At 36.8% G+C, this 17,879-nt stretch overlaps 1 protein-coding gene and 1 pseudogene across 1 annotated transcript in view; both read right to left on the bottom strand.

The window, feature by feature from the left end:
- The window catches only part of ARHGEF6 (Rac/Cdc42 guanine nucleotide exchange factor 6), a 108,949-nt gene that overhangs the window by 9,243 nt on the left and 81,827 nt on the right, over window positions 1-17,879 (bottom strand). Inside the window, 10 exon segments of the mRNA XM_039875697.1 lie at window positions 2,283-2,382; window positions 4,588-4,677; window positions 5,667-5,760; window positions 6,729-6,749; window positions 8,338-8,463; window positions 9,526-9,671; window positions 10,679-10,757; window positions 11,994-12,080; window positions 14,496-14,642; window positions 16,574-16,633. Of these exon segments, the coding sequence (XP_039731631.1) occupies window positions 2,283-2,382; window positions 4,588-4,677; window positions 5,667-5,760; window positions 6,729-6,749; window positions 8,338-8,463; window positions 9,526-9,671; window positions 10,679-10,757; window positions 11,994-12,080; window positions 14,496-14,642; window positions 16,574-16,633 (950 nt within the window).
- Window positions 11,271-11,974, bottom strand: LOC120612432 (40S ribosomal protein S29-like; annotated as a pseudogene).

The raw sequence follows: 17,879 nt of genomic DNA, 5'->3' as shown, positions 1-17,879 counted from the left end.
CAAAAAAATTAAACTAGACCACTTTCTTATACCATATACAAGAAAAAACTTGAAATAATTAAAGACTTAACTATAGGACTCAAAACCATAAATCTCCTAGAAGAAAATATAGGCAGTAAACTCTCTGACATAGCACTTAGTAATATTTTTTGGATATGTCTCCTCAGGCAAAGGAAACAGAAGAAAAAAATAAATAAACGAGACTATATCAAACTAAAAAGTGTTTGCACAGCAAAGGAAACCATCAACAATATGAAAAGACAACCTACTGGAAAGGAGAAGGTATTCGTCAATGATACATCCAATAAGGAGTTTATATTCAATATATATAAAGAATTCATACAACTTAACACCAAAAAACAAACAATCCAATTAAAAAATGGGCAGAGGTCATGAATAGACATTTTCCTAAGAGAACATACATGTGGCCAATAGACATATGAAAAGATGCTCAACATCACTAATCATCAGAGAAATGCAAACTAAAACCACGAAGAGATGTCATCTCATACCTGTCAGAATGGCTATCATCAATAAATCAACAAACAAGTGTTGGCTAGGGTGTGGAGCCCTTGTGCACTGTTGATGGGATTGCAAATTGGTGCAGTCACTATGGAAAACAGTATGAAGATTCCTCAAACAATTAAAAATAGAACTATCATATGACCCAGCAATCCCACTTTTGGATATTTACCTGAAGAAATCCAAATCATTAATTCAAAAAGATATATACATCCCTATGTTTACTGCAGTGCTATTTACAATAACCAAGATATAGAACCAACCTAAGTGTCCAGCAATAGATGATTGGATAGAGAAGATGTGGTACACACATGCAATGGACTATTACTTGGCTATAAAAAATGAAATCTTAACAATTGCAACAACATAGATGGTCTTAAAGAGTACTATGCTAAATGAAATAAGTCGGACAGAGAAAGACAAATACCATGTGATCTCACTTATATGTGGAAACTAAAAATCAAAATAAACTATCAAAACAGAAACAAATTCATAGATACAGAGAACAAACTAAAGGTTTTCAGATGGGAGGGGGATTGGGGGTGCTGTGTGAAAAAGAGGAAGGGATTAAGAAGTATAAATTTGCAATTACAAAATAGTCATGGAGATGTGAAGTACAACATAGGTAATATAGTCCATAATATTGTAAATAACTATGTATGGTGCCAGGTGGGTGGGTACTAGACTTATCGGGAGTATCACTTAATAAGTTATATAAAAGTTTACCATTATGCTATTCCCCTGAAACTAATGTAATATTGAATGTCAACAGTAATTTAAAAATAATTTTAAAAATAATTATAATATATAATCATTTATATTATAATTATACATAGTATAACTATTTATTGAGTGATCACCATGTGGTAGCCTTTATACTTATTCCATTTAAGCCTTCATCAACTCTGAAAGTATTATTATCATATCCATTTTAAAGATGAGGAAACTGAGGCACAGATAGGTAAAGGAACTTGCCCCAGATTACAGGGCCAACAAGTAGCAGAATTTGGAGTTGAACCAGAGTTGTTCTTCTCATAAGCCCCAGTGCTTTACCATTTGGCTATATCACTTAATAAACTAGGTGGAAAAGTACTGTACGATGACTATGCCAAGCACTTTGAAATGTGCTGTTTGATGCAAATTTAGGCCTGACTTCAGAAATGACTCAAGTTTAAACAAATGAATTATTTGGCTACTTTGTGTTTATTTTATGATCCATAAGCTATTTGACCTAATTTTCCTCCATTAGGTCACCCTCACTACTGTGCAAAGGTAGGCCAAGGACATAATTTCCCTGAACCTGTTTCCTCATCTGTAAAAGTGGTGAAAGTCATGCTTATCTAACTGGATTGCTGTAGAATTTTAAATGAGATCAAGTAGGTGTAAATCTAGTGCCTGACTCAATAAATGTGAGAAATATCCCTCTGGGCAGGAAAAGTGGTTCTGTGGCCTTCTCAGGCATCTCCTAAAGCCACCAGAGCGACATTCCTGTGTACCCTGCAGTACTTTACTGTATGGGGGAATGGGCTCCAGGGACAGCCACCACAGAGTTTCACCCCCTGTGCCTCTCCTTCCCTCTTCTGTTTGCTGGGAGGCAGCCCTCCTGAGGCTCCCAATTACACAATCAGCAAAAAGGGCTACATTCTCAGATGAGAAGGGGTAGTCCTCCAGTGCAGGCTATGCCAAAGCCACATTGCCCAGCCAGAACCTTCTTTCCAGCCTCCAGACAAATTAGAAAAATTTTAACCTACTCTACTCACTTTTCTTCAATGATGGTCTGGCCGTTGCTTCTAGTTTCTTCAATGATGAGTTTCTCTTCCTCGGGGAGTAAGACTTGTGGAACTGAATCCTTGCGAGCACCTACAAACAAGGGTTGCAAGAGGGAAGAGTTACTAGTGAGGACTATTTATAGGTGTTAGTTCCTTTCTTCTATTGTTATTGAAAGGTCTTGGTTGATAGTATTTTGCGACCTTGCACCCAGAGAAGAGTCACTCAACATTTAATGACTAAATCTTTCTGAAGTGAGGAAATACTAAATTATTAAATATATTGATTCAATCTTGGGGAGGGGAGCATTTTATACTCAGAGAAATAATGTGAAAGGGCCACTCTGATACCTGTCCTCAACCAAGACCCCATCTTTTTCTGTTTTGCCTCCTCAACAGCAAAAAACTGACTAATGATCATTCTGTCTCTGCATATCTCCAGGGAAGGACACACCACATCCCATGCTGTGCTGTTATATAATTTTAGTAAATTTAGAGTAGCACTGCACTGGAACACAATGTCCTTAAAGGGCTACAGAAGTATCACTCACTCCCATTTGTTCTTTTTACAGTTTAATAAGGTAAGGTAGGGTCAGGTAAGACCATTTTGATCAAGGGTTGAATCAGTGTTGGGAGATTATCATTTCAGCGGGAAAGATACAGGACTTCTCTCTGCTCAGATTGTCTCCAGGATCTGGGATTGGAAGAGGTGATAGAACAGACATGGGACCTGAACAAACAGCTCTCCTGCACTTCCAACCTCCTTCTAACTTCTGGATCCTTCCTCCCGGAGCTCGAGCCCTTGATCTTCAGTCTCCCTGAGCCTCTGGTTTCCGCTCTTCTAAGCCAGGCTCCTTCAAGCTGTGAACACTCATTGCCTTCACTTGATCACCTCCTCTTTCCTCAGGTGGCTGTGTCTCTGCCTTCCATAAGGCCTAGCCCTTCATAGGTACTTAATGAGTAAATAGCAGACTGACTAACTGACCAACCAACTGAATACATCAAGAAACAATAGCAGTCAGTTCTAGAGAAATTGGATTTCCGGCTGGAGAGGGATAGAGGGTGGTAGGTCACTAGATGTTGAAAGGCTTGCTGCACTAGACATCTTCCACATGCAAAAGGTAGGCTAGGGAGGAGAGGCGAAAATGTGACTCTTTAGGCCAGAACACCTGCCTGTACCTCTGAGCAGATGTATTGACTCTAGACTCTATTCATGTGAAGGGAGGTGGGGTGGGGGAGGAGATGAGATCAGATTTTACTATATGAGGGCTGTTTCCTGTGGTGTCTTCTTGTCCCCGTCTCATTCCTAGTTTTACGATAAAAACTGCTCTCACTTTCCTTTCCTGGCTCTGCAAAACTTATTGTCAGAGCTGGACATGCCCAAAGCCACAGTCAGGTTTTATCTGTGAAGCAGAAGTTGTGACATTCCCCTCTTCACAGTCAAATGTGTCAACTTTCACATCAAGCATTTTCCTCATAACGGCCTTAGAGAAATGTCAATCTGAAAGCATATGTCAAGGCAATCCACCTAAGTAATCCCTTTCCACACTCAAGTGATGGGTTAGTGGTTGTCCAACATGAAGAATGATGAAGAACTTATTTCTTACCCAGATGCCAAAACCCCACGCAACATATCCTGAATGTCTATAATAACGGAAGACAAGAGACATAACTGACCTGGCTTTTTAAAAAGCACAAGGATGATTCAGAAAACTATCTCGCTTTCAATTTATGGCCTGAAAGTTGTTCGGGGAAATACCCTCTTCTAATATCTCCCTGATAAATTGTATACATTCCGAACAGCCCCTGCTAGGTAGCTACATTTCCAGATTTTCAGAGCAACTTTGAAATGAGTTTGGTGAAGCACTGTTCACTTAAATATGCAGCTGATCAAAGATAGTATTTTGACTTCCTTTTCAAATCTGCCTATAAGAAGAGATTAGCATCAGTTCACAGACACAGGAACTCTATGGGCTCTTTAATTCCTAACTAGTGTTGGTGAAGGTATCTGCGTACTTCAAAGGAGAATGACTTTAAAAAATTTTTTTTCATTTCTATCACCTCCAACTTTTTTAGTCTTGCATCTCTCTCTCTCTGGGTGAAAAGAAACTGGGTAAACAAACCACTTGGTAGCCAAAACCACCTTATCTGAAAGATGCAGTCCTACACTGCTCCTCTGCATCAAGTCACCTGCTTTACACACCCTGCAACCCATGTGAGTTGTTTGTCTCTTATAAGAGGCAATGAGCAGTGAAAAAGAAACATTATTCATTAGAGAAAGTGGTTTGGGGAAACCTACTTGAGCTATGGCCTTGTTGAAAGTTTGCGCTGGTACAGTAGGCTTCAATCACTTTAAGAATCTGAGCGTCTTCTTCCAGAGCAGCTGTACCTATGAAATTTAAATAATAATGACTTTTCGTAGAGATATATGCCTCTGGACACTCAAAAAGTTGCAGAGCACTGGGGACTGCCTTCTGTGAACAGTGGTGTTTCTGAAAGGCAGGAGGAAAAGCTGTCAAACCCTCATAATGGAGTGAGAGTGACAATATCCCCATAGAGCTCTGGGATCAGTAGTCCACCCAGAGCTCTAAATTGGGGATTCCTGTAGTTTTCTCTTCATGGCCACAATTATAGCACTGGGTTTGATCCTAGCCTCAGTTCTCATCCGATACACCACATCCTTCCTCTTCTTCAAATTTCAAGGCTCACCTTCTCTAGGAAGCTTTCCCCATTAACCCCACCCATGTTCTAACAAGCTAGCATAGTCATTGATTCTCTCTCCTCCTTCATCCTCCTCTGACTCATTCTTGAAATGACTGGATGGCAGAATCCTGTTAACATGCTGATGTGCATACCTAAGTGTGGGGTGGGGGATGGAGGATGAAGAAGCTAGAGTTTTATCCAGACTATATTTTTTGATTTTTAAACACAGTTCTGTCACCCATTTGTGAGACAAATCTACATGTCAGCAGGGTGATTCCTTGGCTAACTGAGAACATTACAGAGTATTAGATCTCCAGAAGGATTTCAGTTTTCAGGTCTATTTAGTCTATCTCAGTAGAGGAAATTATTGCAGGCATCAAAAACTAAGAGGGAAAAATGTATCTGCAACAAATGGTCCTTTTAGTGGTTCTAAATCAGATGGGTCAAAATATTCATCACAAAAATCATACAGATGGTATTTGCCTAAGATGATATGAAATGCAGCAGGAGATGGTTTATTCAAAAATCTTAGAGGTGACCAAAACTTTCCATGTGTTTTTTTTTTTTTACTTTGTGTAACACATGATGCCAGGAAAAATTTCTCTAATTATCTGCTTTAAAAAATTCTTCTGTTATTTTATCCATATCAACTTTCAGGAAGTGCAAAACACATACTTTTTCGAATCACATATTCCTCCTCTGATGGCTTTCTTTCAGTCTTTCTTTTATGAAGAAACTTCTTCATTGTTTTGGGGCTTTTACTAGACTCCTGCAAGAACAGAGTTTTCTTTATGAATTGAAATTCTCCTCCAAAAACAAGAGCAAATGCAATTAAATAGAATGGCTCTCTCTTATTTTGACAGTCTCAGTTAGGAGTGCATCGAAATTTAATATTAGACACAAAAATGGCTCCAATAAACTTTGAAAGGTTAAATAAAACACATTATCCTCTCAATTGCCAGAGAGATGGAAATAAGAATGGAGTGTGCCTACTGAAGATGCAGCAGATTCTTCAGGAGGCCAAATGCCTTTAGGGTACCATCTGCAGAAAAAGTAATGGATGTCAATCCTAGAGAAATAAAAGTTTAACTAACTTGGTTTATATTCCCCACTAATACAGTTTAAAGGGAATTACATAACAATTGTAACTACTATTATAGTATATGCCACTTTTCAAAGAGCTTGAAAACTATTTAAATAAATTTTCCTTAGCAACAGTCCCACAACAAAGAATATTAATTTCTATTTGTCAGATGGGAAAATTAAGGCAGAGGGACTAAGCAATTTCCCTGCGGTCAGAGAGAAGAGCCAAATAAATGACTTACTGATAATAATTTTGAGTTAGGAGTAACTTTCCTATAGCTGAGCTTAAATATACATATATAAAGCTATATTTTTAATTAGTAGGTAAAAGAGATATGAATTATATAAATTATTGCATTCGCTTTTGCCATATGAATAAACAGATATGAAAAACTCACATGACAAAAATAGAAAAACACAGCATTAAAAAAAACAGGAAAACAGGCATATTAAAGGCATTATAAGGTGACATTTTCATATGTATTTCACAAGAGCCTGCTTTTTGAAGAAAGTACTTACATGTCAGATTTGCATCTTCATATTTTAGCCACCAATAATAACAAGGGACAAAACAAGCATAAAAGAAAGCTTCATTCATCAAAGGTTATAGCATTATGATGTCACTGTAAGCCAAAGATAGTGTTCTACCCTTACCTTTAAGATATAAGACATCCTCTAAAGTGAATATGTAAAGAAAGAGAAGATGAGCGTGAGAGATCGATGGTTACAATGACCAAATCCATTTATCAATAATTCTAAAACAATATTTGAAATGTTAGTGTTATCATAAATCACACAGAGAGAATATCATCACGTTTCCCACATTAGTTTCAGATGCAATACCATCATGCAAAAGCCCAAGGAATACAGTTGTGTGCAGAATAACGAATGCTGAAAATGACTAAAATTATATACCACATAGTAAGAATTTATTAATAACTCCCTTCTCCCAGCAGAAACAAAGTGATCATGCCTTAGTTTTAATGGATTAGTTCTGTGAAAGATTAAGTCAACTTTACCATTCAAAGTTCACCTTAATTTGAATTTAGTAACAGACAATTATGAAATATCCATCATTAAAAGGGGGACCTACGTAATAACTATGAAGTGGCACTTCTGGTTTAGGTAGTCAAAGAAAATTGGATGATTGCAGGTATCATAGGTCAATTTCCAAAACAAACCCATGGAACTGTTTCCTGGCCAAATTCTAACTACTGGCACATAGTAAAGATTCAGCTCAAGGATTATTTTTCCTATCATGTCGGGTTGAAAGGATCAAAAACATCCTCCAGTGTCTAAATATTGTTCCACTTTTCACTACACTGAGAGTTGAGGCAACAATTAATTGAAACAGTAGCATAGTATTTTAAATCAAAACAAACTCAAAATTCAGCTAAATCTGCATCACTCATCAAACCACACATTTGATATAGAAGTATATGCTGCCTTTGCATCATAATTCTATGATGTGTCTCACAACTGTCACAAACTTAATTCTTCACTCAGTAAGACCTATTTAATGAACATTTACTAATAAATGAGGATCTTTTCTGAAAGCTGAAATGATGAGCAACAGGTTAGGGGGGGAAAAAAGAAACACTGGATGGAAAAGGTAACACTCCACACAGTTACTGACATTTCCTGACTGCAACTTTGAGAGGAAAAAAAAAAAAACAACAAACAAACCTTGAAATCCCCACACTACCTATATATCAAATTTCCTCTAAGGTTGTCGCTTAGACGACTCCTTTTAAAAGATATTCCTTTCATTAAATTCTTTTCCCTTTCCAACTGCAGCAAATAGTTCAGACTTTCATAGATCCGAGTCATGGCTTGCTCCCATAAGACTACTAATATGGTTAAATAGACCAAAATAATCCAAAATGCAGATTTGGGTCTGCTTGTTTAGAAATTCAACTCGTAATGAAGTGGCTCTTGTTTGAGATGTGTGTATATCACTACCAACTTATAAATGATCATATCATCATAAAGGTAAACCGAAGGCACTTCAGAAGGAGGCCAAGGAAATTCGGGCAGTGCACATAAACCCTGTTGATAGTCAGTAAATATTTGTAGATGGACAATGGAAAATAGAAAATTAAGAAATTAAGAAATTTTAAAAAAATCACCGAGTCTAGCAATTCAAGATTGACTAACATGTATCACCTATCATAAATTCTAAGCATATTCCCATAGAACAATTTGTAATAAGCTACAAAATTAGCTTGTCAGAAGCATTTTATACCACATGTAGCAAAATTACCTCTTTATAACCTAGAGCTGCTGATGGTCTAAGTGGAGGTGCAGGTCGTAGACAACTTAAACTCCATGGTTTTATAATTTGAGGAGGCTCCAAGGGTCCTCGAGTCTGTCCGGTAGAACTAAAAGACTGGGAAAATGTCCAATGAGATGTTGGCACTCTGCCATCCGAACCCAACCTTGTGCCCCACAGTGAGAGAACAACAATAGCTTCATTGGATCAGCAAAGCCAGCCATAGAAAGGGAAAGAAGGGAAAACAAATGTCTCCAGTTTGAGAACTGGTACTTTCTAGTCAAGGTTATGGGGTCTCTAAGGAGCAACACAAAATGGACTCAACATCCTATGATCCTGTCCTCCTGCTCTCTTTTGCAATTTCATTGAAGTCATTTTCCCCCTCTATAAGGGAGGAAAGTGGAGTAACAGTCAATTTTGAATTAGTGTAGTCATGTGTTTGGCACTCTATTAGATGCTTAAATAGATCATTCATCAGAACAACCTAAGACAAACCTTAGCAAAGTGAAGTAACTAGCTACCAATTGGTGAAGCCAAGATTTGGACCCAGATCTGATGCCAAAGCCCTTGTTCTTCCCACCACAACACACAGTGCTCAAAATGGGAATTTCAGTATCAAAGGTTTGAGTGTTAATAGACAACACAGCATATCTTCGATCTCACTCAGCAAGTACAATAAAATCTCATCAATTCAAGTTACATGAATACAAAATTTATGATAACTTGGAAGAAGGCAATGTTAAAAGTTTACTCTTGAAGTTTACTCAGTGAATGTGATAACATAAATGAGATTATGTGGAGATGCTTAAACACTTATGAAGGTAAACTATGTGTTTTGACTTAGCACATTATTAATATAAGAATAACAGTTATTAACTAATATAAATCTTATTATTAAGACATCTCAGCAGGACTTCTGGTTAGAAAAACTTTGCTAGCAGTTAGTTAGTACTCCAAGTTAAGGTCAAACTAAACCACACATCTCTAAGTAAACCTTTGTATTAATTTATATACTCCTCTCTCCAGAAGTTAGAATTAGTGAGGTTTAACTGTACTAAAAAACCTACAAATATAGATTACCCAAAGATTAAAGGCATGCTCACTGCTTCTTTTAAGTCCTCAGCAGGCAGAATTTGATGAGATTCAGTAACCCCTGGACAGAACAAACGGGCTACTTACAGAATGAGCACTACAAGATGACAATGATGTCTTGGATAACGAACTGCAGGAGGCAGGTCCTCTAATCAGTCTGCACAGCTGTTCCAGCCATTCTTGGAAATCCTGGTTGTTGTTGCAGTGAACCACAATTCTCTCTATTATGTTACCTGCATCACCCGATTATGAGCATTAAGAAACAAAAGGCAAGGAGAACCTTGAGCTTGTCTCACTCATAAACATACTTCACACAACTAGGACTTGGGTGTCTATTTTCAGGAGTTTTCAGACCTATGGGATAACTCTTTCAAAACTTCTAGATCAAGAACAGATAAGCTTTGATAATAAAGTAAAAAAATAAATATTCATATCTGATTTATAACACTGTTCTTGATTCTTACTGCTTACAGAGTCTTAGAAGTAGTATAAAACTTCACACAAAACAAACTCACAATCCATAATTTTAAGCACAGAGTCCAACTAGTTCATCAACTAAAATGAGAATATTGGATTGCTTTACCCAATATCAAAGTTGAAACAAGATTCAATTAAGACTGGTTACAGCCAACACCAAATATTGGGCTCCTTATTGGGAAAGAGGTGGGTAAGGCCTGGAACCATTATCCCAGGGTTAGCCATTGCACCTTATCAGTGGAAAAAGTACAACCATTACATGTAAATCACAAAGGCCTGGCAAAAGGGACAACAGGCCTATATGTCAGGGAGCATTATTGAATCCTGGCATTTTGCTTAATTTGTGAAGAAAGTGTCATGGCTTTTCAGCACTTTTTAGAAACATAACCCAATCTTTCTAACTCATAGGCTGATGATAAAATTCTACATCTTTAGCTCCTCTGCCATAAGGGAACAGATGACAGAAGAGGGAGAAAATTGCATTTACATCATTCCATTTTGTTATTTCTTTGCTCTAACAAGTAGCTCTTATGCAAGAGAAGATTGAAACTAATGGCAAAGCCGACGCTTTTGAATGACCAGGAGACTTCTCTTTTCTATTGCTGTACCTTAATTATCCCAGGAAATGGAATATACTTTGCCATGACCATGTAAAACTTGCTCTTGGACTATATAACAGAAAATAATAGTATTTTTCATTTAAACCCCACTTCTTTCCAAAAAAGATTTGAAGTAGCTACATGAAAAAGAGAAAATTACCTACCTGTGATTTCAAATATGTAGTCATTCCCTTCAATTTCGTCTAATCTAGTCATCACCATTCCTGCTATTGGTATTTTTCCCTATTGGGAAAAAAAAAATTCCCATTAAATCTGTGTTTATATGTGTCTCCGCTTATTTTTATTAGATTTTCTGACTCAGGAATCACTGCTTAATTATGACTAGACATATTTCCCTGGTCTGTCAATAGATAATACATTTCCCTGCTTTAAATTTTAATCAGACAAGAAAGTAAGGGGGAAATGTGGGTTGTGTTTTCCTAAAAGATCAGGATTTACAAACAGTTTATTTTTCTAATACATTTTCATAAGAATCTGTAAACAAAGACTCAACTTTTGTGACAATTAGCCATTGCTAGGCCAAAATATAAGAGGCAACAGTAACTTATAATACTCCATATTTTGGGAGCAGACTGAGGGAAGTTTAATTGCTTTCTTTTTCCAGCACAAATCCTTTTATATAACCAGAGGGAAACAAACCATCAATTTTGAAGATGAATCCACTGAGAAGATAATAGTAAAATTTAAAAAGGAGATTGCCACGATCATGTGACTATTCCATTCACATTAAAACACTCATAATTGAAGTTTCTACTTTATATACAAAGAGCTAGCATTGTTTCTATAGTAAGGTAGATGTCTAGAATGACCCACTCAAGGAAGCTCACTTAGTCCAACTTAACGAAGCTTATATCCTTCGCACATGGTTGGAAACACTGGCAGTACATATAGAGGCCATATCTCCAGATCAGACTGTGCCAGTTTGAACAGATGTGGCAAGAACGAGAACCCTGGTCAAATTTTCTCAGATGGCTCCAGTAGAGTTACTGGTGACCCATCTTGTTCTTTTGGGTGCAACGAGGCAAAAGCAGAAGTTTAATTTCTTAAAGAATTTAATGACTTGTATCTCAGAAACCCAAATTATGTGATATGACTGTAATAAAGACAGTCATAGGAACAGGTCTCAGCTTCATGTTTTCTCAGCAGTAACGATATAATGTGGGCCTGTAAAATGCTGCCACTAATTGATCTAGTTGCAGACTTAGATTTCTATTTATACATTCATAACCTAACTCATAACCAGAGCAGTAGACATTCAGGATAAACTCATTAGAGTAATACAAAGGCCTTTGATGTAAGGAACATCTGCTCTTATAAGCTGTTTAATTACAATGAAGTGTTCAAATATTCTGCCTTTTCTGGCTGGAGCTTTTAAAGCTATAGTGGAAATATTGCATCTGGATGAAAACCTCTTTTCATTATGGTTCCTACTTTTTCTTTTATATGAAATCTACTAACCTGATAGATAAAGCCACTCATCCGAGGACTTGCAGATAACATTATTAAGACATTTGAAAATAACATGAGGTACCGCTCTTCTTTTTCCTGAAGTGGAATGAAAAATATGAAATGGAGAATAGAAATTGGATGTTTTGTTTGTTAAGAATTACTGGAATCACTGTTTTGCAATATAGGTCTTAAATAAGGCAATGAAACATGGGTAGTGATTTTTTTCTGAAAGATACCCAATTTTAAAGCACAGAAATAGTTGAATTTTACTTTGAAATGCATATAAACCCACAGTTTATCCCTCCTTCCTATACATAACAGTTAAATACAAATGACCATGCTTGTTTCCCAAGTATGTAAGCCTGAGAATTCACAGTTAATGCCTTCCTGTCCAAGCTATAGCCAGAGCACAAGATAATTCTGTAGGCTCACAAAAAGAAAATGACTTTACTTTGAAAAACAGCAAAATAAAGGTTTTTTAGGTTGATAGGAAATTTATTATGCTCTAACATGTTAAATTCTTATTTATAAAATTACTTTTAATCAATAAGAACAAGATAGTTATTATATCCATGTAAAACAAAGTAAATACTTTTTTTTTAATGGCACTAAAGAAAATCTTATATATAAGGACTTCTGAACTCCTTAAACAGATATGCAATTAGGAGATGCAAAAATTACATTAAGCTTACATGTCTAACCATCTTAGCTACTATTATCCTTCTACTTATCTCCATCTCCCTCCTCTCACTTGAGAAGAGCAACCTTTTGAGGCTAACTCTTTTGACAAGTGCTCTGTATCCTTTGGCATTTTTCTCTTGCTTGGCTTCCTTCTACAGACATCTCATCTCCTCCTCCTTCTTCCAGCAGCCTTTCCTGTTCAACTAGCTTTTCCTCTTTTGCCTTTAACATATGCACATCTCCTATCCTAACAGGCCTTCACTTGTCCCTGTGACTCTTCATACAAAATATCCTATTTCTTGACATTTATTGCCATATTTCTTGCTGCCTTCATTTTCTCTCCATGGATCCCTCCCTGCTGACCCTCACCGTTTTCTCAAAGTCATCAATAACTGCCTTCTAGTGAAATCCAATGGCTTCTTCTTGGTCTTCATGTTCCTTGACCTCTGAACCTTCAGCAGCGCTCAGTGGGCTGACTACTTTCAAATGCTCCTACTGGAATTTCCAGGACAACATACTCCCCCAATTCTCTTCTAATCTTCCTCTTCCTCTTTTCTTTCTGGCACTGATTCCTCTTCCCTTCACCAAAGAGGTTTATCCCAAAGGTGTGAGATTAATAGTTAAACTCTCTGCATTAACCTTCCTCAAGGAATCTACATTTTAAATGAGATTACTTCTTAACCCAAATGTAATGAATCTAACAGAGACCTGTCATGGAGTATAGGAAGATGTTTTGTGAGGAGAAAGACAATCCTAACACCTGATAAATCATACCAATTGAAATAATCAATCTTCCTCCCCTCTCACCCCCCCTTTCTAAAAGATATAATCCATCTTCAGCCCTCTGTGCTTCTCTCTGGATATTTACTTCCTAGGAAGGCCCATCTGTCAGGGACATCTAAATCTCTGCCTTTAACTCTGTCTCCCACCTACATTTCTACACTGTTTTAACAGCTGCCTACAAACATCTTCATTGGGATACCTACAGTCACTCGAATATTAACAGGTCTAAAATTGCATCTGTCATCTCTAGCCCATAGGTCACAAATTCCTATAGACTTACCCTTCTAAACATGTCTCAGATTTGCCCCTTAAGTTTCATTCTCTCCACCACTACCTTCATCAAGAGTACTTATCACTTTCCAACTCAGCTAACCTTTCTGTTTCTAGCCCCATCCCCTCCAGTTTATCTGACATATATGGTTGTCAGATTAAGTGTCATAAACACCATTTTCATTGTCTTTCTCTACTACTCAGGACTCATAGTTTTCTATTGCCTGCTGCATCAATCTGAACTACTCTTGCCTGACATCCAAGGTTCTTCATAACCTGACTCTGACTCAATCATATTTTCTTTCACTCTGCCTAACATGCTTCCTCTGCTCTCAACACACTGGCTTCTTAATGTTTTACAGAAAAAAAAAGGCTATGTTCCTGTTCTCTCCTGAAATAAGAATGAGCTCTGCCTTATGAAATTCTCCCCTTTTCTCTTCATGGCCCTCCTCCTCAAGTCTTATTTTCATAAAATCTTCTTGCTCTCTCCCTTCTCTGAACTTCTATGGAATCTATTATCGAGATTGCACAAACTGACATTGACAATTTTGGTTTGTTTTCTACTTGAAGCTTGTGATTTAATCTGTAGTTAAGGAGTTCTCTGAAGGCAGGGATCACTGCATTCTTTCCTTTTATCTCCCATAGAACCTAGCAGTGTTGGGAAAAGAATAAGCACTCAGTTTCTTTGAATATTTGAGCATTTGACCTTGATGGAAGAACAGATAAAGAAAAATGTGAAAGATGGAAAAAATGGTGTTGAGATTTGAAACATCTTACCTCACATGTTCCATACTGCACCATTACTTGTGACATAAAAATCACATTTCCCAAGGTTTTAATATCCTCGCCTTCCCATGCCTGAATAGGTTCAGATAGTATCTGCAACTCCAGCTGTTTTCTCTTTCTTAAATCTTGGCACTGCCCCTACAGAACCCAAAGCAGCACATAATGAGATAGGAATTCTTATGAAACAGACCTAAAACAAGACCAAAGTTAAGATGTGGCTTTTGACTTTCACAAATGTCCACTGAGTTCTATTCCTCACCAAGAATCCGATCACTGATGTACTGACAGACATGAAGATCCACTACACTAAATCTCTAGCCGTGAGCCCCCAAAAGTTTTGTGAGGAAGAGCTACTTTTCATTTTGCCAAAACATCAAGATGAAGTGGTAGAAGGGCCTTGCTTCTCCTTCTCTGCAAGGAGCATGGGTAGACAAGTAGCAGAATCACTTCAGCCAGAGCAAGAAAAGCAACTGGTAGATTCAGATCTGCTGGTTGGTGTCCCTGCTCTAGCTTCTCTCCATTTCGTCTATCTGCATAAACAGTGCTTTATTTACAAAGCAATTTTATGTTCCTAACATATGCTCAGTTTCCAACTAAATAATATCTTTTAAAAAAAACTCTAGCAGTTACAGAAAAAGAGAAAATTAAATTCCTTATGCCACAGTAAATCAAATTGATCTCATAATGATACATATGCACTGCCCTATACTTCGTTTAGGGACTAGTAGTAAATTCTATTAAGAAGACTAAATTAATTTTTATTCCTAAAAGGACTATAAAAAAAAAAGATACAACTGAATTTCATGAATACAAACTGAAAATACAAACTAAGAAACAATATCTGAGGTATGAATACCACACACACACACACACACCCCACTGCTTCAGAAAGTGTGACGTTATCTTAGAGTAATTTAACAGTATTGATTCCAAATTGAATATGAAAATAAACATTTGGTTAGTTATGTCACTGTTTCTAAATGAATGTCACAGTTTTGGGGGATGTGTTTTTTATAAAATCTCTGCTGCCCCTTTTAGCTAAATAGAAACTTGAAGAAATAAATTCATTATGCAGATATTTTTGAAGCATCTATAGTAGAAATAAATATACTATAACCATCAAAACAAGTTTTACAACATGTAAAATGATCAGAAAGAAATATAGTTTTAGAAAAGAGGATTTTATATTCAATTTACATAGAAAAAGTAAAAGGGACACAAATGATAGTAAATGCCCTGGGTTTCATGCATTGAACCACGTGAAACTGCCAACATTCGACTGTTCTTGATCTACAACAGCAATATTAAACTAATATCCTACTCTGGACTTCAATTTGCTATTTAACCATGGACATGTCATGTACTGGTTCTTTAACAGCAATAAAAACAAGGTGATGGTGAATGTTGCATCACAACATTACAGCAAGAATCAATAAACATTGATTTCAATCACTTGGAATGCTACAGAAATGTCTAAATTGAAGCTAAACTTAATCAATCACCCAAAATGACATTTTCTTTCCTCCTAAAATACCACCAAGTGATTTTATACCAGTTGGTTCAAGAAAACATTAACCATGATGCTCAAGATACAAGATTACAGGTACCTTTGATAGCAATCTATAGAGAGCATTGTATTTTAGTATAGGTCTTTTTTCCTTTCAGATTTAATGAAGGATTTCTTTTTCATATGCAAATAATAAACTCGCACTCTATGGCATAAGTAGATTAATCCTGTATTGATGCCAATCAGTGAACAAGTTGCACTGACATAAAGTGAGCAACACAGGGGTAAAGACAAAGAGACTAAAGGAAACCCCCCACCTACACAGCAATGCTTAATGTGGCAGAGACTTCAAATGTGAGTGCTTTATCCTTCAGTCTGGCAACCTTTCATAAGTAAGCATGATTTTTGGAAGACAAAATTAAATAAAACAATCACTGCGATACTGTCACTAGAACCTTTTCCACTCTAAAGACCTTTGCATAAGGAAAGAAACGTTACACACAAATCATTCTTTTAGGAACAAAGTATAAAAATGGAGAAATAATTTTAGAGCATCACCTACCATGAGAGTTTTGAATGCTATGATTGCTTTCAGAATATCCTGATGATCTGGATGCGTATCCTATTAAAGGAATACATTTTAAAACAATATTAAAGGAGAACAGATTAGCAGTTGCCAGGAGTTAGGGGTGGGATGAGGGTGTATCTGCCAAGAAAGGAAATTTTAAGGGATGATGCAACTGTTCCATATCTCAATTGTGGTGGTGGTAACATGAATCTACACATGCGTTAAAAGTCATAGAACTGTACACCAAAAGAAAAGTCAATTTTACTGTATGCTAATTTAAAGATTAAAAAATAAAACAGCATTTGAGCATTTAGAATCTCAGCACCTCCAACTGTTAGGTGATTAAGAATTAAGACTGCTGATAACACATCACATATTGGGTAACAACATAGGTGTGGTTATTGAGGCACAAGTTCCCATTTTCTTTTGCTGTTATACTTTAGATAATAAATAATAATTATTTGGAAGGCATCATTAGTCATGTTGTTAGCAAATGACAACAGGTTGGAAATTATGAAAACAGAGTGGTAGTTAGAGAAAAATCAATCCAATCTCATCTAAAATGCCTCTATTTTCTTTTGGCAGATTCAATAGGGCAGATGGGAAGAAATTTCAAGTTTTATACTATATGCTTCTTCTTAAGCAAGATTATTACATATAATCTGCAATTCTATGGTACTTACAACCCTGAAAAGTGGACAGGTTGAAAAATGGCTTTGAGGTATGCACACCTACATTACTGTTTATGAAGGGAAAGTAGAGCTTCTTGGGGGTAGGTATCCACCTAACATTGGAGCTTCGGGGTATAGTTATGTACCTAAATTTGAGAATTCAGTGGGAATAATGAGGAGGCAATATGTGCTGCTTGACCAGCATTGGGTGATTAAATAAAGAGCTAAACAGACTAGTGGTCTGACTCAAGCCAAGAACAGTATTGCTTATAAAAAGAGGGTTCTATTCTTTTATAGTTAAATTTATCCTTACCCAAATCAGTTGATAGCTGTGAAGTTCAGGTTCTAATGTACCATTAGCCAGAAGCCGTGCTAAACAATCAGAAAACTGGATCAAGTGCCTCACCAGATGATGAACTAGTGCTAAGGGTATGTATTATCTGATGGTGGGAAATGGAAGGCAGCTAAAGGCAGGTAACCAACAGCAAATGGAGGCAGGAGTAGAAATGGGCTCCAATACAAGGAAGGCTAAGAAAGAAGATCCAGGCAATGGAAACATTTGGGGATTTTCCTCCTCAAATTAAGTGTATATTCATAGTTCAGCACTGAGCAGTAACAGAAACTTAGGC

This window comes from Pteropus medius, unplaced genomic scaffold (assembly GCF_902729225.1).
Source record: "Pteropus medius unplaced genomic scaffold, Ma_sr-lr_union100, whole genome shotgun sequence".
NCBI lineage: Eukaryota > Metazoa > Chordata > Mammalia > Chiroptera > Pteropodidae > Pteropus > Pteropus medius.
The sequence above is the reverse complement of the archived record's forward strand: the minus strand, read 5'-3'. Positions and strand labels throughout refer to the sequence as shown.